Source organism: Stylophora pistillata, chromosome 1 (assembly GCF_964205215.1).
Source record: "Stylophora pistillata chromosome 1, jaStyPist1.2, whole genome shotgun sequence".
Taxonomy (NCBI): Eukaryota; Metazoa; Cnidaria; class Anthozoa; order Scleractinia; family Pocilloporidae; genus Stylophora; species Stylophora pistillata.
The window spans coordinates 16,776,971-16,799,657 of record NC_142519.1 but is presented as its reverse complement, the minus strand read 5'-3'; the positions used below and the strand labels follow the sequence as shown (position 1 = coordinate 16,799,657).

General features: G+C 39.3%; 2 protein-coding genes and 1 pseudogene across 4 annotated transcripts; 2 read left to right on the top strand and 1 right to left on the bottom strand.

The window, feature by feature from the left end:
• The first annotated feature begins 75 nt into the window (after positions 1-75).
• On the top strand, positions 76-9,162 carry LOC111346031 (uncharacterized). 2 transcript variants are annotated; one of them, XM_088761261.1, is made up of 2 exons: positions 76-993; positions 6,790-9,162. In XM_088761261.1, the coding sequence occupies exon 2, from the start codon at positions 6,807-6,809 to the stop codon at positions 7,698-7,700; it is 894 nt and encodes a 297-aa protein (XP_088617387.1). In that variant the 5' UTR covers positions 76-993; positions 6,790-6,806; the 3' UTR covers positions 7,701-9,162. The 2 variants fall into 2 exon arrangements, with proteins under 2 accessions (XP_088617387.1, XP_022809051.2); XM_022953316.2 differs by lacking the exon at positions 76-993 and adding an exon at positions 4,642-4,822.
• Positions 9,163-17,268: 8,106 nt separating this feature from the next.
• LOC148741444 (uncharacterized) lies at positions 17,269-20,414 on the top strand. Its single transcript, XM_088761314.1, has 3 exons — positions 17,269-17,514; positions 17,607-17,695; positions 17,863-20,414. Exons 1-3 carry the CDS (start codon positions 17,362-17,364, stop codon positions 18,287-18,289), a joined length of 669 nt encoding a protein of 222 aa, XP_088617440.1. The 5' UTR covers positions 17,269-17,361; the 3' UTR covers positions 18,290-20,414.
• LOC148741443 (uncharacterized) lies at positions 19,101-22,677 on the bottom strand (annotated as a pseudogene). The gene is made up of 7 exons (XR_016001826.1): positions 21,477-22,677; positions 21,014-21,146; positions 20,688-20,851; positions 20,216-20,295; positions 19,890-20,071; positions 19,376-19,675; positions 19,101-19,171 (listed from the first exon to the last, which is right to left on the bottom strand). The product of XR_016001826.1 is annotated as an uncharacterized LOC148741443 (transcript).
• Between the last annotated feature and the right edge of the window lie 10 nt (positions 22,678-22,687).

Below are 22,687 nucleotides of genomic sequence, written 5' to 3'. Positions count from 1 at the left end.
ACTTTGTCCACGCATTTTCGCGATATAAAAGTGTCACCTCCGGTATTCAAAGAAAAATTCCTACACCCCCAAAATCCCCCCCTCCCACCCTCTACATTACGTTCCTACTGGTCCTTCCCTCATCGTTCGTGGGCCTACCTCATTTCCCATGAGCCGGCCTCCCTCAGCTCTCGGGACAGTTGCATCTGACCTCGTGTTTGAAATTGACTGGCAAGATGCCCTCTTTGTCTCTTTTTCCTGAAAAGACCACAGCTTTACCAGAGCTCTACCATGACAAAGAAGGTAAGGCACGACAAAAATAAGCTGTCATTTTTTCACGTTTTCCTGACACAATGTTACACTTCCTTTCCTCGTATCAATTGTTTATTAATGACAAGTTCATCTTGCCTTGATAGCGCTGACCAGAGATGGTGCTCAAACGAAAAACGAAAAAGTGTAAGATAACTTCTAATTACCGGAGCATAACATACATGAAACTTCGAAAGCGTTGATTTGGAGGAAAAGAAAGTACGCTAGCAACCAACCAACCCCTTGTTGGGTGGATCTGAACATGCTAACTATGATCTGAATTTGCGCATGGTCATTCAACATTTAATGTTCTTACGACATCCCGACGATTGATGAAGAGAGGCCTTCTGACGGATAGCGATCTCACACGAAAACAACAAACCTTCCCTCTTTTGCTTATCTTTCTATCCCCTTTTTTGACTTTTTTCCTCCTGTTTAAGAAGTTTCCTTTTCCTTCTTTTCCCTCTTTCCCAGGTCTTCTCGTGCTCTTTGTTCAGACGGAGAGAGCTTGGAAGGGGAAGAAAAATATTATACCAAATATGGTAAAATTCAAAATGGCGGCTGATCCAGACATCCATAAATAGAAGCGGCTGGAAGTAGAAGAGTATAAAAACTCCGAGCTTTCTCAAGAAGATGAGCTACCAACTCTACCGAAACACCACCTTGGGGAATAGCTTGCAAGATAGTTTGGACGAGTTGATACAGGTAAGCTATTGTCATTCTTACGACGAAATAAGGAAACGCTTCCGACCAAAGCTAGATTCTTCGGGAAGGAACGGAAAGGCCAGTTAAGTCGCCACGTTTCGCCTTTGTAAAATGTTTTTCCAAATGAACGATGAAAGTCACTCGATTTTAATTTCAAGACCACTTTCAAGGAAACTTTAAATTTGCCTATTTCCAGTTCATCGTTTCATAACAGAGGGAGCCCGAACCAAAGAGAACTCGTGGATCTATTTCTGTGATTGCGAATTTCTTTTGTGAGCTCTTCGCCAGATTGTAAGCCCTGGCACAGAACTAGCAGGCTTGGAATGCCGACTAAAGCTGGTGTCTACTTGATGCGCACACTCTCGTCATCTAATCTACGACCAAAAGTTTTCCCGAAATTGTCTACAAATCACGATATTTTCGATATATTCTGGTCCAAACTGATAGCTTCTTGTAAAATCATACAGTATGTAGTTGGCTCTCATCGTTCGAGAAGAAAAACGCCGTCACGAAGACTGGAATTTCATCTGGGTTAAATCTTTGTTTCTATCAAAAAGTTAGGCGAGGGACTAGTTCCATTTGTTTTCTTAGCAGCTTTGCATTCAACCCTGTGAATTTCATGTGTGATACTAATTTGACCATGATGCCCCAAAGTTGTTACGAGCGCTGTCCTGAACAAAAAATTGTGTGAATACTAACCTTAATTGACTTGTATGATTTCGAATCTTCCCTACAAACTTTGCTGTACTTCTGCATTTGATAACGTTGTCCTGTCCTGTGGATTAATAGTACATGTATCATTGGGTTTCAACAAACTGCAGCAGTTTTTGTTTCAATCAGAATATGAATTTATATGACTTCCTTTTGATCAACTGAAAATGGTCATTTAAGTTATTGAGCAGTCTTTTGTACCATGTTCTTGTTTTGAATCAAAATTAACCAAAATTTTATAGATGCATGGCAATAATCTGTTTTATTTTTATTTTTATCATTTGCCTTTATTACATATTATAAGGGGGACAAAGCTAATTTACATAAGATGATGCATGGGAAATTTAAAATAGAAAAAGGAAAAGGGGAGGAAGTTTCAAGAAGCCATGGAGGCTCGTAGGTGAGGCTCCCTCTTTAAATTAGAGTCTAAGTTAGTTAAATTTTTCTTTAGTTAAGTAAAATGTTGTTTAACTTCATAGGCACTCCAGAAGATCCAATAGGGGATGTGGAAAATGTTTTAACATACAAACAGTTGTAAACTTTTCTTTAGAATTTAGTGGAAAACCATAACAATTGTGTGTTCATGTAGATATGAAGCACACAGGAAGCTTTGAAAGCATCTGAGAAGCGGAAGAGTTGTTTGAGGAGCTAAACCCTAACCCAACCATAGCTTCTTTGCATTCTTAAATCAGGCTAAAATTGACTGAGAAACATTTAGAGACAATAGCTCTATTCATATAGATACCTAACATGCCATTTAGAAGCAAAAAAAGCCAGATTTTGTTGTGTATATGCAACCTGCATGGGGTTGCAAGAGGATCACAATGCTGGAATTGTTGTTTACTCAACTTTAAAGCCAGAAAATTGGGAGGTGTTGTATTGGAAATTCTGAAAGTTGGCAGATTTGATGAAAAAATTTCTGTGAAGATTACTTTAAGGACATATCAACACCTAAAAATAATATCTATCAGGCAGAAGAATAGTCCAAAATTGGCAAACTTTCACTTTTGTTAGCAATTTCAGTTTTTGTTTTCCATCCATCATATGAATCACGTTTGGAAATCAATATTCTTGGCTTGAGAGCTGACTTTTGTTTGCTGTAACCCTTTAACTACCAAGATCTGATTGTTATTTCTCCCCACCAGCTGCTACACATTTCCTTGTAAATAAGTTAGGAGAATTTATGTTGGTTATTGTTGCAAGGCCAATCAGGAATTTCATTAGGCAGCGAGACGAGGAAAGTTCGTTTGCTTGCATATTGGCATAGAATAACCAAAATATACTCAAATATTATTTAAAACGCGGGTGCATACTTCGCTTTAAGTATATCAGTGTTTGTCCGCAAACCTCGCCTTGTTTAATTTGGGTCCCATTTTAAACTAAATGGTGGCAAATAAAAAAATTTGATAAATATAATTCACAATAGACGTTATTAGATGATTTTACAAAGTAAGCATTTGCTACTTCAAGAGTGAGAGGAAACCAAGTTCTCCTAAAGTTAGTTTAGTTTAAAATTATAGATATTCTAAGGGGGTGATATTTAAAAATAGCCTTTACGAGTAGGTTGAATTCCCCGTGGGTATGTTGTAGAGTGGCAAACTTCAGAGAGTTATCTTTGGATGTCTTCGTCTAATCAGGCATTTCAAGTTATTTTTAAATGTTCTTTCCTTTGCGTGAATAATTTTATGTTATATATAGGTATTTTAAGAATATATATTTATAATTGGTTGTCATAAGTGACGCCTGTATAAAAGTTGAAATTATTTTTTTTCAATTTTCCCCCAGCAAGGAAATGTGCATAATTGTTAACTGTTATTTAACGAGGAAACATTTTCCCAGCCTAGCGTAGAAAGCTTAACGTTATTTTTTTGTATCTTTTTAAACTGTCTGGGAAATTTCATTGCTTCGAATTTACGGAAATGTATTTTATTTCAAGAATATTGAAAATTTGGAATATTGTCATGGTCAAAGGAACAGTTGGGGAGCCAGTGACGTTTGTGGACGAATTTAAGTGAAACTCACTAGGGCTCAAAATGATCATCAGAGAGCACTCTAAGAAACTTATACAGAACAATAAACCCTTAGGCAAAAATTGACTGATTCACAGTGTTAAATGGTACGGACTGGCCTACGAACAATATCTTGATTAGGAATTAGAATAAACAAACCCTCAGATATGGATAACTTGGTTCTCAATCACGTGCTCTTAAGCCGAAAACCTTTGGTGAACTTTTGGAAGGTTTTTGCTGCTTTCAAATTGTATAGAAAGGACGGAAAATTAGTTACTCCACGATGATTTTCCGACAACGAGACTTGCTCCCCGACCAGTTACAAGATTGTTGGTCTTAACTTATTTGGAAGTGATGCTGATTAAAGAAATAGGAACATTATTTATTTCAGTCTCCCTGATTATTGCAGTTTTTTTGTAAAATGTTGTGTGGAGAGGCAAAGGTACGCTCAGTCGAAAGACAGAAGGGGTATCAGTGCCAAGGGGTTCAACATTTTTAGAAAGCATTAAAAATTAAGCTTAACTTCTGCATCAAGTCAGTCACTCAAATTGTTGAAAAATATAAATCCCAATTCTCTTTCCTCACATTCTTAATTGAAAAGTGAAACTCAAAGTGCTACAGTTTTAGATTCGGGGTAAACTTTTAAATTTGATACATTACAGACGGCGTAAACCATGTAAAAAATTATTACGATAAGAGATATTTTTGGAAAATAAGGATGCTTTGGCTGTACAAGGCCTCGACATCTGCACCTTATTGCAGAAGCCTCTCGCTGCCGGTGGTTTCGAACTGTCCTGTACCGGATGCACGAGCGTCTGTCATGAAATAAAGCTAGTTTTAAGAAAGTCACAGAGATCGAGATGTTTGAACAATTGAAGTCTGAAATCGAGGCAGCGATTCACAGTTGGTCCCAGTGTCTTTCTGCTGTGGTGGTCACCTTTCTAAACGTCGTTAGCTATTTTGAGTACGTGTGAATATTTCTCCAGCATAAATTATCATTGAAACATTTTACACACGGGATCCAAAAGTCAATCAATCCTGTTGTTGTGTGAAAGGTGCCAGTGGGAGCAAAAAGTCTGTTTGTGAAGTACCCGCAGTAACTGGAAAAGGTGAGGATCATTTTTCAACTGCTCGCAGATCTGGGCTCCAGAGCTTAATTTGGCTCGGCCCTATATCAGAAAATAATTCCCTTAGAGGCCTTAACAATCTGTGAAAGTTTCGTGCTTGTATCACCAATTTGAACAATTCGAACTTTTTTTGGTCGATAATAGCTGGACTATAGGTCATGAATATGATAAACTAGTCGCCACTTCTCCACTAGGATAAAGGAGCACACGGAAAGCGATAAAAACTCGCATATTTTTAAGCATTTTAACACATCTCCTTCTTGTAAGAACAAATACTCCCTTTCTTGCTTTAGTACTCTGGATTCTGCCAACAACTCAATTGATTTAAAACTCAAAGAAGCTTTTTATATAAATAAGATCAAACCTGAACTTAACAAACAATTACAGCATTATAACACTTTTCTAGCATTTTAGTTCATACCATGTTTGTTGTCACGCTGTAATTAGTACCCGCTTTTGTATTACATCATACTGTAAATATTTTATTCATCTACTTGTCTGTAATATAATTACTCGCGTTCAGTTACTCATTGATTGAAGATGGCATAAGCATGCCGCAACATGTCTCTAAAAAAAGTTGTATATTTCTTACAATATTTATCCTACTTGCTACTTCTACGACCTTATATCTCTTTGTCGCTGAAAATCATTCGGACGCTTCTAGCCCTGTGTGTGCGTGATCTTTCTTTCAGTATTTGCTATGGTTGTTTTACTGAACTTGGGAGTGTTAAACGGAACTTATGCGGGTTCACGATTCTGCTCAATTTCTGGAAAAGGTTTTCACTTAGATGGTCGCGACTTGATGCTAAACAGTCCTGCATTTCCCTTCGGTGGTAAAGCACAGTGACTTTCCATTGATGCATGAAGTCTAAAACGTTTTAATTTATTCAAAATCTTTTAATTCTAAGAAGTAGACTATATTGGCTTGTGTTTCTGATGTTTCTGGCAGTTTACAAAGTTTTAATTCTAATTTGTTCGCTTTTTGGAAAGGTAAAGAGACAACTGAGCCATACATTGAGAGGAAATAGCGTGCTCTGTGATACTTCTACTCCGTTTCAAATTTGCAATTGAATGGAGCATATCTACTTCGTATTGATCCATTGTCGAGAGCTTTGTTTTAGCTATTTCAAAAAAAAAACAACAACAACACCCAAGAGCTCTTAAAGACAATAAAAATTCTTTCAGAATTTCCGTTATTATTGTGTCGTTCGTGTACATGATATCTAAACTCCTTCGTGTTTCCTTTAATTCTTGTAAATGTCCGTTTCCTGACTACTTCTTTCGCCGCCCACATTGAACTGTTTGTTAGCAAAGGAAATTATATTTTGCAACTAGGAGCTTAAGATAAATAAAGATCTTAGCGTGTTTCGCCCACACAAAACGTCGTCTATGCATATTATTACGCTACCTAGAGCGATCATTTTAAAGAGGAATAATTACGTATTTCCCTTAATTACTTTTGTCTCTGGCCAACATAAGCACAGACAATAGGATCATTAGTGATTCACGCAAAATAAGGGACCAGCCATTATTTATCGCCTGAGGGGGAAGGGGTCGGAGTATTTTGGTTGAACCTGACCCCCTCCCCTTGGCCTCTGAAGTATTCTATAGTCCCCTCTTTATTCTCAGTTAGTTACAACTTACCCCCCCCCTTCAGTTCCCACGAAAACTAAGTGACCCTCAAAACCCTACGCCCCCTCCCCCCTCTCCTCGGGTGATGAATAATGTCTGGTCCCTAACCATGATTTAAAGATGCTCAGTTTAGCTACGAATTTAAAGTCCTAAAATCTACCGACCATTTTCTTATAAACACCGAAAGTAAGAAATAATCGTTGAAGGCTTGATCGATCAGTTTCCCACGTTTCCCCACGATTTCGCAGAGTCAGAGTTGACAATAGAAACTTAATGAAGGAGGGACTGTCAAAATTCATGTTAACCCTTTTTTTTAGAAAGCAACTGCTCAACAATGTCGACCGCCTGGCTCAAATCAGTGCTATCTTTTGAAAGGTCCAGGTCGCTGACCAAAACGGAACGCTTCACGCAATGGTCATCCTTACTCTACATCCTTGCGGGTGCATCTATGCTCTTAGTACCTTCCTTGTGGGGTTTTTTGTACAATGTCGAGCTTGTTGGCCGAAGCGCCAGCTACATTCAGCTTGGAGGGCTCGCTCTTACTGTCGAGGGGTATTTGCTGGTGATAGCTTCAAGATCTGTGCATAAAGTCCCAGGACATGGCCATATCAACATAACTGTACTCACTAGACTGATCCTTGTCAACATGTCTGTAATAGTCCTGTATTTGAAGGGAACAGCTCCAGTGTATTGCATCACCTTCTTTGCAGTCCTCGACAATTCCTTAGCTGTTGGTATTTTTTTGGTTTGGATTTCCACCGAAGAGGATGCAACCTTGGGTTTGTTTTTCAAGGAGATCTTCGGTCTTCTGTTACGGTTTCCTGTCGGTCCTTGTTCGTCTATCGCGGTTCTCTTGTTAGGTATTGTGCAGTTTTCAGCAAGTATGTACTTGAAAGACGTAACCCGTTTAAGTAACGCACTCAGCTTGGATCCTTTCTTAGGTTATTCAGGAGTTTTCCTGAGTTTTTACTTTAGTCTGAATGCAGCGCACGCAGTGTTGTATATCTCCAATGGTCAAGCAGTGAGCATAGCTTTCAACAAAGGGTGCGTCTTGTATCGCGTGGCGATCAATATTTTAGCGCTTTTTGTTTTAGGCGCTGCGAATCGAATTGAAACAAGTCTATCCGTTTTCCTGATCAGTGTGGAAATGGTCCTCGCTGCATTTATTTTGGTATCTTTGTTCTGTGACAAAGCTAACTTTGACCAATTACAAGACAAAGAAAAATAAAAAAGTTGGTAGAAAAACCCTTTTGGGAAGCTTGTAATTTGAAGCTGAAATATACATATCCTTCCAAGGGTTTCTTCCTCGCGTGATAGTTTTTTTTTTTTTTTTGGTTTCGCCTCTCATGAAGTTAAACAGCAAAAAATGTGTTCCTTTTTTTTTTTTTTTTTTTTTTTTTCACTTTTCATAAAACAATATCCCCTATTAGTGCAGCCATTTGTAAGGCGTACTGTAATTGTGAGGTGTCGGGTGTGAAAGTCATGCAACAGCCACGCGAGTTACAAACACATCTATACACTGTTTACTTTTTTACTGTTATTGTATACTATTACTGTATCTTGCAGCAGTAAATAGATTTCCGCTCCACAACTTGTATTTTGTGGTTGCTGAGGAGGAACCAGCGAGTCAATTTAGCTTTCCAGCTCACATTGTCTCCCTTGCAGCCGTTTTTAGGGTCGTCACGCAATGCTCCTCCCCACCAACGGCTGCTCACGAGAGAGACACATTCCTTTCCCTAAAATTGACCAATAAGAAACAGGTTTCCATATTCTGGGTACCTGGTCTAAGTCCTTTTTGATTACTCGATGTGACAAATGTGGCGGCGAAAGCGCTTCGTACGAGTTAAAACATGTCATTATCGAATAAACAACCTTTTGGTTTACTAATTGGACTAAAAGTGAGCCTTGGTAAGGTTGAACTCGAGGGAGTTAAGTTGGAAGAAGAACAAGTCGTAGGAAGTTCATTTAAACTTACAAATGAAAGATGTTTTTTAAATAAGCAGACTTGAGCTCAGTCTTTATCTCTCTGACATGTTCCCCCGCTTTTTGGTATTTCACCAAAGACTTGTAGCATTTAATGCACACTGCAACGTCCAAATCAGAGTAAACATTTACGTAGATGTCCAGTGCCTTGTTTATAAGTCCTTGAAAGTCAACAGAGCTTCTTCCCGTACTACCAGACTTAAAAACACGAACACGTTGTTTAGAAGTGATTGTAGGTGAACAAATAAAGCAATTTGTATCACTATTCATTATCTTTTTCGGAGTAACATTCACCTTCCACTTAATTGGGCAAGACCGTGCACGTTTGTATCTGCTTTTTGTTTCGCGCGCCCAGCAAATCTAAGGAGGAATTTGATTGGCGTAGCCGATAACAATAACGTGCATTCTATTGGTTTTCAATAACAAAGAGAAAGGAATGTGTCTCTCTCGCGAGCAGACGTTGGTGGGGAGGAGCGTTGCGTGACGATCCTAAAAACGGCTGCAAGGGAGAATACAGCTCACAATGTGTTTTCACTTTCATTTTTATTCTAAATGTGATAACCGAAAAAATATTTTTCGTGGTATAATTAACTGAATCGTCAAATGAACTCAGTGAGGAGTAATTCTTTTCATTAACTATAAATGAAATGTACAAACTTTTGTATCCTGAAGGATATTAGAAGCGAAATAAAAGGACAAACAGAAAACACGTGTAGTCCACAGTAGACATTAACTCAACTGTATTCTTCAGGTATAGCATCATCTTACATCACGTGACCTACAAATACTACATTTCCTCCTTCCTATACAGTTTTTTTTTTTTAAACCATAAACATAATTTGCTAATATAAACTACAAACTCAACCTGTTTAGAGGCTTGATCACTCGCCCTGATCGGGTGACCACTGGACCGGCCTCGGATTTATTGTGGGTAGGTTCAATGGGCCTCGTAATGGCTGTATCGGGACTCTCACACCCAGAATCATCACTGCTTTCTAATTCGATATCATTTTCAACAGTTGGTACAGCAATAACACCAGATTTGCTAGATAATTTATTGTTATCTTTAGAATGGAATTTGGGAATTTCCACCGGAACTGAGGAATGCTCCTTTAAAATCCAAGGATGGATTCTTTTTAAACACATCTGGTGTAATCTTTTCCACATGGGAATCCAGTCCTCTGGCATCATCTGGTATCAAGTGATTAGCGTGCACAAAGCGACGATTACTGCTCGGGACACGTACAAGGTAAGTTTCAGGGCCCTTTACTGCCACAATAGTGCCTGCTATCCACTTCTCCTTCCATCCTCTAGTGTTCTTTACCCTAACTGGTTGATATAAATAAAAAATTCGCCCTCACGGGTGGAGCCCATCCCTGTATAATTTGGATGCTACCTGCTTCTTTTCTACATGCCTTTGCAAGCTGGGTTTAACCAAGGAGAGGTGTGTTCTGGGCTCTCTTTTTAAAAACAGCTGAGCAGGGGTTTGGTCAGTTGTGGAGTGTGGTGTGTTTCTGTAGTAGAATTGGACATTAGCCACCTTTTGCTGAAGTGACCCCTGGTCAGGACAAGCCCGGTACATCCTTTTGAAAGTTTGTCAGGAGAAACTGTTGACCTTTCACCTCAGCATAATCAACATGAATTCTCTGCCAAGGCTCAGTTGACCAAGGCCACAGCAGTAAAGGAACTGCCTTAGGAGAATGATGTACCTGTGTAAACACATCACAAAGCCTTACCCTCTCTTCTATATCAAGATCAATTCCAGGCCACCACAGAAAGGACCTGGCTAGTGCTTTCATCCTGCACATACCTGGATGGCACTCGTATAATTCCTCCAGTAAACGTTTTTGTAAGCTCAATGGGATGATGACACGCCTACCCCACAATAAGCACCTGGCTAGTGCTTTCATCCTGCACATACCTGGATGGCACTCGTGTAATTCCTCCAGTAAACGTTTTTGTAAGCTCAATGGATGATGACACGCCTACCCCACACTAAGCACCCATTTTCCAGCGCAAGCTCATCTCTACAATTCCAAAAGGGTCTAAGCTCTGGACTCGGGTAAGTGCCTAGCCAGCCGGAGGAAGTATATTCATATACCTTTACAACCAAACTATCTGTCTTCGTACCTTCAGCTATCTCTGCTGCAGTTACGGGCAATTCAGCTATCACCGTTGCAAACACATAATGCATATCTGGATCCAAATCCTCATCATCAGGTAGAGATTGTAGTTGAAATCGACTGAAAAAATCCGCATTAGCATATTCAGCAGAAGTTTTGAATGTAATGTCAAAATCATATTCAGACATTCTTGCCATATTCTTCATTAATTATCCATTAATTATCGTCCAATTTCCGTGATTTCAGTCGTAGCTAAAGTGTTTGACTAATTATACGCCGAATGCAAATATGGCGTCCAATTTGAATTGCCACTGTTCTGGACTGACTAGCCTCGTCTTCACCTGGAAATGCAAAAGCATTATTACATGTGTGAGAGGCTAGTCAGTCCAGAACAATGGCAACTCAAATTGGACGCCATATTTGCATTCGGTGTATATGCCTATTTAGAAGAGCACAGTATCATCTGTAAACATCAATCAGGTTTTCGCTCTACTCACTCAACCGTTACGGCCCTCCTTGAAGCCACGGACACTTGGACATATAATATTGATCGTGGCAAAATCAACGCTGTCCTTTTTCTTGATTTAAAAAAGGCCTTCGACACAGTTGATCACAAGATCCTTTTATCTAAGTTAAGCCACTACGGCATAAGTGGAAATGCGTATAACTGGTTTGAGTCTTACTTGGAGAATCGCACACAAATGTGCTCCATTAATGGGTCGTTATCTAATAATCGTTCATTAACTTGTGGTGTACCCCAGGGGGCGATTCTAGGGCCACTGCTATTTCTGTTATACATTAACGCACCTTACATACGCGGGTTAGGGTTTTAGCTAAAATTGTGGCCCCCAAAATATTTTTCTCACCTTGCCTTACACGTATTAAATTTTTCACAAATTTTTCACAACTTCACCTGTTCCTGTTCGTAAGTCCGGCCAAGCCTTTACGGTCAACGGCCCCTGTAACATTGGCTTATAAATACAGGCGTTTAGTCATACTTGTAAAACTCCCTGAAGAAGTCTACGACAGTTAGACGAAACGCGTAGGAAAATACAAGAAGTTTTACAACTGCTGTTCGCAGAAGTGCTGCTCACTAGTCTATAATCAAATTATTAGTGTAGGCAATCTTCAGTTATATTTAAACCAAGACTTAGAAAATGTTCAGAGTTGGTTGAGGGCAAACAAACTTACTCTAAATATGACTAAAACCGAGTTTATGCTTATCGTTTCAAGGCAGAGATTAAGTACTCTCACAGATTCTCCGACAATCACAATCCATGATAAACAGGTTAGTTTATCATGGATTTTTGCACCACTGCAAAATCACTTGGGGTAACCATTGATAACAAACTCGATTGGAGCAGTCACATCGATAAACTAACTAAGAAGGTCGCTTCTGGCATTGGGGCTATAACACGAATAAGGCACCTTGTCCGTCAAGCGACTTTGCATCTAATATATCAAGCTCTGACTCAGCCACATTTTGACTATTGTAAAATATTGTTTGGGGAAACTGCGGGATAACTTTGCTAAACAAGATACAAAAACTACAAAACAGGGCAGCCCGTGTTTTGACTTATAGGAGTATCGAATGGTCTTTGCGAGCATGCGAGCAGTGTGTTTATTTTTGCGATCACGAGCAGTTGTCAAATTTTTCTTGCGAGCAGCGAGCACTTTACAGATAGCGAGCAGCGAGCACTTTGGAAAAATACAGATGGCGGGCAGCGAGCACTTCGAGTACTTCGTAAATTTTTCGCTAGCCGAAATCTCTCTTTTATTAATAGGATACATTGTTTTGCGCCAAGTGATGGATAATAATCTAGCTGACACCTCCAAAACAGAACGATAGGTGCAAATCTAGGGCGGTTCAACGAGTCCCAGCATCTTTCAACCAATTGTGCCCTGATTGATGCCAAACTTTGGCGTAGCTTCACGTGAGTCAGTCCGGGTGGACACTCAAGATCTTCAAGAGCTCTCAAGGAGATGTACTAAATCCAAAGCCCGCGATCTAAAGTTTTCCATCTCTTTCTAACCCGATGCTAAAATGGAAGAAATTTTTTTTTTCGGTTGTATTGTTCTTATGAAATTCGGTCTTACCATAGTTAATCGATTAGCTATGGTCTGACAAGCATTTCGGGCTTCGGTTTCGATGATCGGCAAACTGGTTTCCCGCTGATTGACTGAAAAAAGATTCAACGCAATGAAGCTTTATTTATTTGGAGGCTTCTAGAATCTAAGCAATTACGGCCGCACAGATCTGACAAGTTCTAGAAGTAGCTCGAAGGTCAAATATTACTGGTAATAGCAGTATTTCTCTAGGTTACTTTCTGCCTTCGCGGGTACCTTTCGAGAAGAATTCTTACATTTCATGTTTCCGCGAGACATGGAGACATAGTTCAGAGATATGTCTTCTCGTTTGGCTAGGCCTTTAGTGTTTTGTCAAAACAATTAATGCAACACTTCCTTTAAGAATTTCCCCGAGCCGGTGAAGCCCAAACGGCCGAGGGTTGTTATTAATGTTGTTTTGTTTGGTCGGGTTTCCTGTGCCACCGTTTGGCATCAGATTATAATAGTTATTATTACTCTGAGGCGGAACCTCTCAAAATGTTGGAAATCCTGTTTCCGAAGACCTAATTTTCAAAATCTCCCGGGGGAGCATGCCCTCGGACAATTCTCCGAACTCCCCTTAACTAAATCCTTGATCCGCCTCAGTTACTAGTGGCCAGGAAGCTTCCAAGGTTGAAAAAAAAAAGCTACAACATACGATCCGAGTACACTGTTTCAAAATATTATGACTCGGTCCATTTTATTTCCCATTGCTATATGGAAAATCCATCATATCTACAAACCCTGATAAATGAGATACAATGAATATATGAAGTTCATATATTTTGAACTGCGGTATTAGATACGTATGATGCACGATCCTCGCAGTAGATAGCGCCATTTATGCAATAGCGAAAATCAGACCTGAAAAAAATCAGGCTTGTACGGGACTCGAACCACTGACCTCTGCGATACTAGTGCAGCGCTCAAATAAATACGAATTCAGATCAACAAAGGTTCGCAAGTGATGTTGTCTCCACAGGAGATTTTGTCACCTTCCGTCATGTCGAACTTCCTCTCAACTATATCAGAATTTTAATATTTGAACTGCGGTACTGTACCCCTCTAAAGCAAAGCCTGCGACGATGAAATGTGATGGGGAATAAACCATTAAACGAAATGCTTGTCATGGAGCTTCGTGCGTTTTCCTGATAATACATACAACGCCTCCAAAACAGTCCAGAGGTAAGGATGATTCAACCTTACCTTTCAACAACTATCTTTCAAAAGATAGTGCCAATCCATGGATCGTTTTGAAGTACTTTAAAGTTTTTAAGAATAATGGATTTAACTGAGTGGTTGTGAGGATGAAACGTGAAAGTGAACATGACCCTGATCCCAGAGGCTTTGCTTACTCTTTTCTTCTCTGTGTTTTCTCACCGCTTCGCGGCTCGTAAAAACATAGAGAAGAAAAGAGTAAGCAAAACCTCTGGGACCAGGATAGAGAGTGAATGGAATGCGGTCAGAATTTTCCTTCTGTGACGTTTGTAGTGCTGGCTATCGATCAATAAGTTGGGCGCGGTGGTGACCCGCTTGAACGACAGAAACAGGGTAACCACGTTTTAGCTAGGTTGGAAAGCGCTGGCTTGAGGTTAAAACTTAGCAAATGCAAATTCACGCAGCCTACCGTTGAATATCTTGGTTATCGAATAGATGCGCAAGGAATACACGCGATCGAGAAAAAGGTTGAAAGGCGCCCACACCCGTAAATCAGCATCAGTTGAGGTCATTCCACGGAATGATCATTAATTATTCGAAATTTATCTGTAATTTTTCGACTATCACCCATCCGTTAAACGAATTACTGAAAGACGGAGTCGAATGGAAATGGTCTACAGATCAGCTAAAGGCGTTCGATTAACTCAAGGAAAAACTGTCCAGCGCGCCCGTTCCAGTGCAGAAGAGAGTTAATTCAGTGCAAAGAAAGTAATAAACCAGACATTCTGATTGGTCAATAATCAAAGAAACCCACAGAATTACCAAACTCACTGAACAATTCCTTGAACTGTTTGGCCGGACTTTGAACTTTTTTGTGCCTTTAAGTGTGAAAATTTCATTTTATCTTATTGCTTTGATCGTACGCGGTTGTTTTGACCGAACGCACAATGTCACTTGCAGGGTTTAAATAAATTATTTTTGTACGTAATGCGCGCCCTTTTCTTCTGCATAATTATGATAAGCTACCTTGTATTTTTTCATGCATATTATTAATGCAAAATCACATTATTTTTCTCGCGCAATTTGGAATAAATAAGCACGAGTAAATGTAATTTTGCATTTTGTTAGTCTTCGATTTTGTTAGTCTTCGAAAAAATTTACTCGTGTTTATTTATTCCAAATTGCACTCGAAATCATGTGATTACCTATACAGACTCGACACAGATGCCTCGCAGTATATGGCATCGGCGCAGTAATCTCGCACGTTTTACCTTCCGGAGAAGAGCGACTGATTGCCTATGATTCGCGCACGCTATCCAAAAGCGAGCGTAATTACGCGCAGATAGAAAAGAAGCACTAAGCATAATATTCGGAGTGAAGAAGTTTCATCAATACTTATACCGAAGAAGATTTCTTCTAGTCGCCGATCCCAAACCGTTGGCCACATTGCTAGGACCGAAAAGCGGTATCCCAACTCAAGCAGCTGCACGATTACAAAGATGGGCCTTACTGCTCGCTGCTTATCACTATGATATCGAGTATCGTTCGAAGAGAAAAAATGCAAACGCCGATTGTTTACCCCGTTTGCCAATACAAAGCGACAAAGTAAACGGAGAAGTCGATGACGTCAGAATCATCAACCGATTGCAGTTGTTGCTCCTCGATCCAACGGCCAAGCCGAGCGTTTCGTCCAAACATTTAAGCAATTTTTTAAAGCGGAGGGGAGCGAATCGATTAAGCAAAGTTTAGCGCGATTTCTATTCAGTTACCGAACGAAACCAAGGTGAAATAGTACTACAGGCCAAACACCGGCCGAGTTATTCCTAAATCGTCGATTAAGAATGAGATTACATTTAATGCGTCTTGACCTCGGTGGGAAAGTATTTGACAGACAAACGGAAGAAAGCTATGGCGTTCCATCACCGCCAAAATTCAAACTTAGCCCTTCGTCCACGCATACCATCATTCACTGGCCACACTGATTCAAATATTCAATTGAAACATTCAACCCTCCACTACAACATTCATGTCAGGCGTTTAAAATACACTCACAACATTCAAACATACACTCCATTCATTCAATCAAGTGAAACATTCAAAGCAGGCATGCAAAATCCACTTACAACATTTCGACATGCAATTTAAACAAGCAGTGAATGATGGTATGCGTGGATATTAGGGCTAAGTTTGAATTTTGGCGGTGATGGAACGCCATAGAAAGCCAGGCAAGATAAAAATAGTAAAGTAAGAGAATTCATCCTTGGTGAGGAAGTTCTAGTGCAAAATGTCCGCGGTGAGCCAAAGTGGCTTGATGGCACCGTTACGGAGCAGACCGGTCCCTTCTCCTATAAAGTTCTGGTCGTAGAACAACTCTGGAAACGTCATTGTTACGGAGCCACAAGGCTCATTTTCAAATTGATTAGTGATTATTTCACTAACTTCAGAATGGTCTTAGATACGTACATAGTTACAATATTTATCTCTTTTTCTATTGGTTTTGTAATCGGACCTTTCAGCGTCACCATGCGCATATAAAAGGTGAGTTAAGCATCCTTTTGTCAGTTCCTCGTAAGTTTTGAGTAATCTTGGTAAACTTTCACCCTTTCGTTTTCTCAACCTTTGGCAGAAGCGGGACCGATATGTGAGTACCGTTCTAGTCTAGTCTTTTCAATGTTGGGCGATAATATACGAACATATATTCGGTTGTATTACCGTATTCTCTATTGATTTAAGATTTGAAGGCAATACAGAAAAGTAACAGTCAACGCAAAATCTGCCAAATCGCTCAAATTCGCCATTTAGAACCACAGAAACGACAATACACAGCAAGTGAAGTAGGTTTACATTTATTCTGAGCCTTAACATAGACATTCCTTGATATAAGTTTACGATATTACGACTCTTCAATATTCTCCCGTACATTTCTTTATATTTCGAACAAACGACCAGACATGCCGCTTGTGTGGGCCCCCGTGGTAGATACCTTAGCTATTGCATAATCTGGATTCTATTGGTTAGCACACCTTTAACCGCAGTCACAGGATTACCCATATATTTACTCTATAGTAGTATACATCGAACCATAATACGCAACCCTGAGGTGGTAAAACGGAGCGGCTCTCAGATCGATGCAGCAGAATTTGGAGCACAAATGCACACACACGCAAGAAAAAAGAAAAAAGAAACGGAATTTATAAGATATGAAGGAAGTCTAAAATAGTTAGAGTTATTTATGAATACTAAACATTAACATAAGAAGAGCACAATGTCTACGGCAACTAGTAACAGCTATATAATTATAAACTACAAAATAAAGAAGTACTTAAAAAGGTTACAAAAATTAACAGAAAACTATATTACAATAAATTGGAAAACAATACACTGCTAATAAGTACATAAGTTGCTAACAAGTATTTAAGTTGCTAACGGGTAGGTGTTTCGCAAGAAAACCAAGACGCGTATCCAGAAATCTGGGACATTCAGAGCCCGCGCACATCAGCGGTAATCTTACAGAAAAAAATGGCGGCCGTAGGCTCCAAGAGAAAGCATTCGATCATAAATTACAAGGATTTGAATGAAATATCGTGTGTTGTTTTGTATGACACTGCCAGAAAAAGTAAAGGGAAGTTTTATGAAGTGGATAGGCTCTTTGAGAAGAGGAAAGTTGGCCATGTGAGTACATGTCAGAACGAAATGTTTTTTCGATTTATTTGATTTTATTTTTTTGGGATGATCGTGAGATATGTTTGTTCTTTCATTGTGAGAAAGAGGAGTATCTTGTGAAATGGAAAGGTTGGCCACTGCAAGCCTGCAGTTGGGAGCCAGAAGATCACCTCACACCACCCTTATTACGGTGAATGTTTGCCTTATATAACTGATTGAGTTGCTCAATGTCCTTCTTCTCGTCTTTTCTTTCCCTTTTTTCACTGAGTTTACCATGTATAACCGTTGATGTAATACAGTAATAAATGCAGTTTTACCATCCACAAGCTTGTAGTTTTATTTTATTTCAAAATTCAGAACTTATGAAAAGCCTGTCAAGCCGGATAGCTACCGGTTAGAGGTGGCTGGAAGAAACTTCTACCATGCCATGCTAAGAGGTTTGAAAGGGAAGTCTTCCGCCCCTGTAGATGTACAAATTGACTTTGATGTGCAGAGGTATCTATGGAGAGATAGAGGGGTTGTATCTGAACACCCTGGATACAAACTTTACAATAAAGAAGACTTCTTCCGTTTTACCACCCTTCCTGAGAGCTGGTGGTATTACCTTGATCTCCATGGACAGGGTAAATCTGTGGATTTCCCTTTGAAAATGAAACCCCTTTTAAGCTGGACTCCGGTTCAATACACTAAAGATAATGGAATGCTGAAGCAGGCACCACAAGCACCAGTTGAAAAAGTGATAATACACTTTTGCAAGAAAGCATGCAATATTACAAAATTGTGAAGCTAGTTAATTACAGAATGCAGAGCCACTGTTTTGTTCATCATCAATGCCTCTCCAATTGGCCCAGTTCCAATGAGAGATTGGACATTTCCAAGAGCTTCAATTAGAATTAGTGTATTGGCTTCAACTTTAAAATCCTATCATCAAAAATCAATCATTTGTATTGTCAGAAATAGCTTCCCTGAGAATTTCCCTTAGCTTGTCTTCTCTCCTACATTTGGTAGCAATTCCCATTTCTTTGAGTTTGGTTTTTAGCTCAGGGATGGTCATTGTGTCCACATCACCCTCAGTAATTGGTGGTTCATCATCTTGTGTTGAGGCAACACACAGTTGTGGTCTCTTTCTTCTTTGCTCAAAGATGTCAGCTTCCCAGTACTCATCTTTTTTTTTGGTATACTGATGTGGTTGCCTTTCAACATCTTGAAGATGTTCAATTCTTTTCAGGGCTAGAATTGCCTCTTTGCATGCATCATGCTTGTTGCATTTCTTGTGATATATGGAGCATACAGTATCATTAATTTTTTCAACTCCTTGGCCTGTGAATGATTTAAAAGGGGTCTCGTCTCTGATGAATTGGGGTAGGTAGTAGGCCAATATATGAAAGTATGGGGTGACAGAAGCATTTTCATATCCAATGACCTCTCCACCAAGTGATAGATACAATTTTATCCACTCTGTTGCCTGTTTAGAATTAAGTAACAACAAATTAGTTTTTGTACAAACCTAGGAATTGTACCATTAATTAAATCCATAACCATCTTAGCAATTACTTGAAAGGAGTTAAAATGAGAAGAAAACTCAACTTACATCCTTAAAGAAGGAATCTATGCGATTTTGACTTGGCTTCCAAGCTGATAATGTTTGCTATACGTTGTCAAAGCCCTATAAAAATATAAGGATTGCCAAAGTTTTTAGTTTGTAATTTATTAACATACATCATTCTCTATAATCGAAAGCACAAATGTATGCAATTTATCATGTGTTTGAAGATAAGAGACAAGCTAAGGTTCTTCAGTATGATGCCACTGTGTCAGACCAGAGAAAATGTAACTGCTATTAGCTGAAAAACAAACAAAAAAAAAACACCTTCCATATTTTGGTGATTGAATCACAGTGTTCTGGATCAAGGATCTGTGGCAACTTCTCGGGAAGGCTTCGGAGCACTTTTTTCTTCTCATTCCCAACCATGGCTTGTCCAATCGTACAAGCCACTTGGTGTTCCATCAGCATTACGCTTCTCCCATACACTAAAGCTCACCCCACAACTGTTAATCGCCTCTATGGTTTTTTGCATGGTTTTGTGTTTACTGGCCGATGGTACCTTGTTAAGGTTGTCTTTCTTGTCTTTCTCAATTGCATTGTTGAGAATGTTCTTCTCCAATCTATCTGTAAACAGACAGAAAAATACCTCTTCGTTTTCAGTTTTTAAAGTATTTTTAAAACATTCAAGCCAAAAGTTCTGTTTCCTTAGAGTGCAGCAAGGACTTACTCTTATCCCCAGATTGTTATTCGTGAGCCAGGGAAAATCTGGGGACAAGTTTAGAAAAGACTACATCCCAGGAACTTTAACATACACGTTGATTCTATATGGATGAAGTACCTGTAACTCGAAGCAGTAAGGGAAGCTCGTCTACCCTTACGTTCTCAATTGGAATTTTTAGCAGAGCAGATCTAATGCATCCATAGTTGTTATTTGATTTATTGGCGAGATCTTTGTTTTCAGCCAGCGTTCTCCTATTCCCATCCATTCAGTAATAGTTTTCTGGCTTAGTTGTGTCCCATCTGTTGAAATAAACATAATTTGTTATTTTAAAATTTTGTTCAGTTTCAATAAGAAGTGAATATTTCATCATTAAGACACATCTATTGTATAAGAAAGGAAAGCAGGTTCTATGATTATAGCTAATTGTAAGTTTTTGTTTTTACCGGGCATCCTTGTGTATTTTGCAGTATATGCAGGCATAGTCAGCACATGCACTGTTCATCCCAAGAACTAGAAGAAGGAACTCAGCAATATAATTCATAACTGATTAACACTTGATAATTTGTAAATTACAGTACTGCATTCACTTGAATATGTGCTGCATTTAGTGCTTATTAAATCTGTAGTTGTGGTAAGTGCTTATTCAGGAGCAGTGTTTATTTTAAGAATGCACTTTTAATACTTGAATGAATACAATACTGTGTGCAGCCCAGGCATGACATCATGTAATTTCCTTGGTTGCATAAGCAATTTAGATTAGTTTTCTTTGCCACTTGAATCTCATCAATTTTAAAAATTTTGTTAAAGGGGTGCAACATATACTGTTAAGTCCATATAACATGTTGGAGTGTTTGGGGTGCTTATTTCAATGTATGGCAAGATTTCCATAATTATATAAATTATGTTTTCCCTTACCTTGTAATCACCAGACAAATAGAAGTCCAAAGGTACCTTGTGACCATCCACCTCAATTTTTCCTTCATTAACCAGCTCATTAATTTCAGCAAACAGATCTTTGCAGGAAGCTTTCAGAGTGTCATAATCCTCACTTCCAGAAACAATTCCAACTGTGTGATTTCCTGTTAAAATGCATATAGTTTTACATGATTTGTAAAAACATTTATGCTTACTGAAAGTTCCATAGCAGCAGTTACCTTGCACAGCTTCATTGCAAATAAATGACTTAGCTTTATGGATTCTGTGCCTAATAAAGTATCTATCTAATGTATCTATCCATCTACCTTTGCAGGACATTACTTTCTCTCCATCAGATAGCAAGGCAAATGAGATAACAATGAAATTTGTTATCCTTGACATTTTAGCACCATCACCAGATATCTTGACTTGTTGTTTTCTAAGGTCACCATTTTCTCACTAGAAAAGTGGGCGATGTTAGAATTTGCCAAGAGTTACAATTTTGCAGATAATTATGTTTTTGAAGCAAAATGAGAGTTTGTGTGGGAGGGGGGGGGGGAAAGAAAGACTTGTTATGTGACACTATGCAACATTCATAACTAGTGTTACCAAAGGTAAGTTCCACCAGTCTTACTGTTGACAAACCTAAGTCTAGGTACCATGCTTAGGTGTTATAGCAGAGCTGCTGAAGCTATAGCAGGACATACAGAGAGGGGTGGGGATAACAATTGGCCAGGCTCCTTTTTTAAGAATTGCTTTTGCAAGATTATTTATTTAAACTATATTTACCTTTTTTTTAATTTGCACTTGAAGCCCTTCTTTGAAGCTCATTTGGGCTCCTGCATTTTTTCCTGGTGTCTTTGATACGTGAAAAATCTTGTTCAAGTCACTTCTGCATTGTTTGATCAAATAGCTTCTTGGGGCATCATCTACAATCATTGATACTTCATGGTAAGCTGCATCCCCAACACAAAACTTGTCCATGATGTAAAGAAGGGAGTGCACGTTGTCTTGACCTTCCTGTGATAGATCATGAAATGATGTTCCGTTGTCTTTTCCGTAGCCAAGTTCAGTGGCTTTCCCATCCTTATCTTTGACTTTGACAGATTCAAGTGTTAAGCCAAATGACTCCAAGAACCACAGGGCCATCGAAGCCCTGGTTTTTACTTCTTTTATCTTTCGGTTCCCTTGGCGTTTACCAACCTCGTGTACAGGTCGGCCATGGTTTCTTAAGTTTCCACTGCAGTTAGTGCATATCATAACGTCCTCGAGGAAATCGAGGTATTCATAGCTGTTTGTTCTCTTCAACTGCCTTCTCTGATTCATTCTCTAGGTCCTGCATTCTAACCTCAGCACTCTGAAGTTCTTCTAAGAGTTCCTCGCATCGTTTTTCAAGCCCTTGAATTTCCGCTTCCAGATGCTCTTTCTCTTCCTCGCATTTTGCTGCTCTATTTTTTATCACACTGTTGCCATGCTCAAGCTCATGGTGGTACACCTTAATTGACCTTTCCTTCTCAAGAAAATTGGCCCTTGTGGTTCCGCGTAACCCCTTCCCCTGGCCATATACTTTCGTAGCTACAGCTCTTAGGCAATTTTCCACTCTTTCTGCTTCAGGTTTAAAGGAAAAAGGTAAGTGTACAGTGCTCAGATGGAGAAGATCGATGAACGATGCGTCTGCAAATGCATTCTTCAGGTCGCGCCACTTGAGCAATAACTTGTGGGATATTTTTAATAACAAAAATGAACCAGCTGCCCTTTGTTCGAATATATAGTGTATAGGTGATGACTCTTTTGAATTTTGAAGTTTTGTTTGCAGTTCTTCTTTCCACGACCGATTGTCAGACATTGTAGTTTTGCATATATATTTTTCGCAGATAAATATTTAAAAAGTCCGCGGGAATGGCTCTAGCCGCTGGCCGGTGTCCTTTGTTTTGGGTTTCTAGCGGGCTCATGTTCAAAGCCTGAGACACCTGAAAAACTCCGGTAAAAAAGCAATGCAC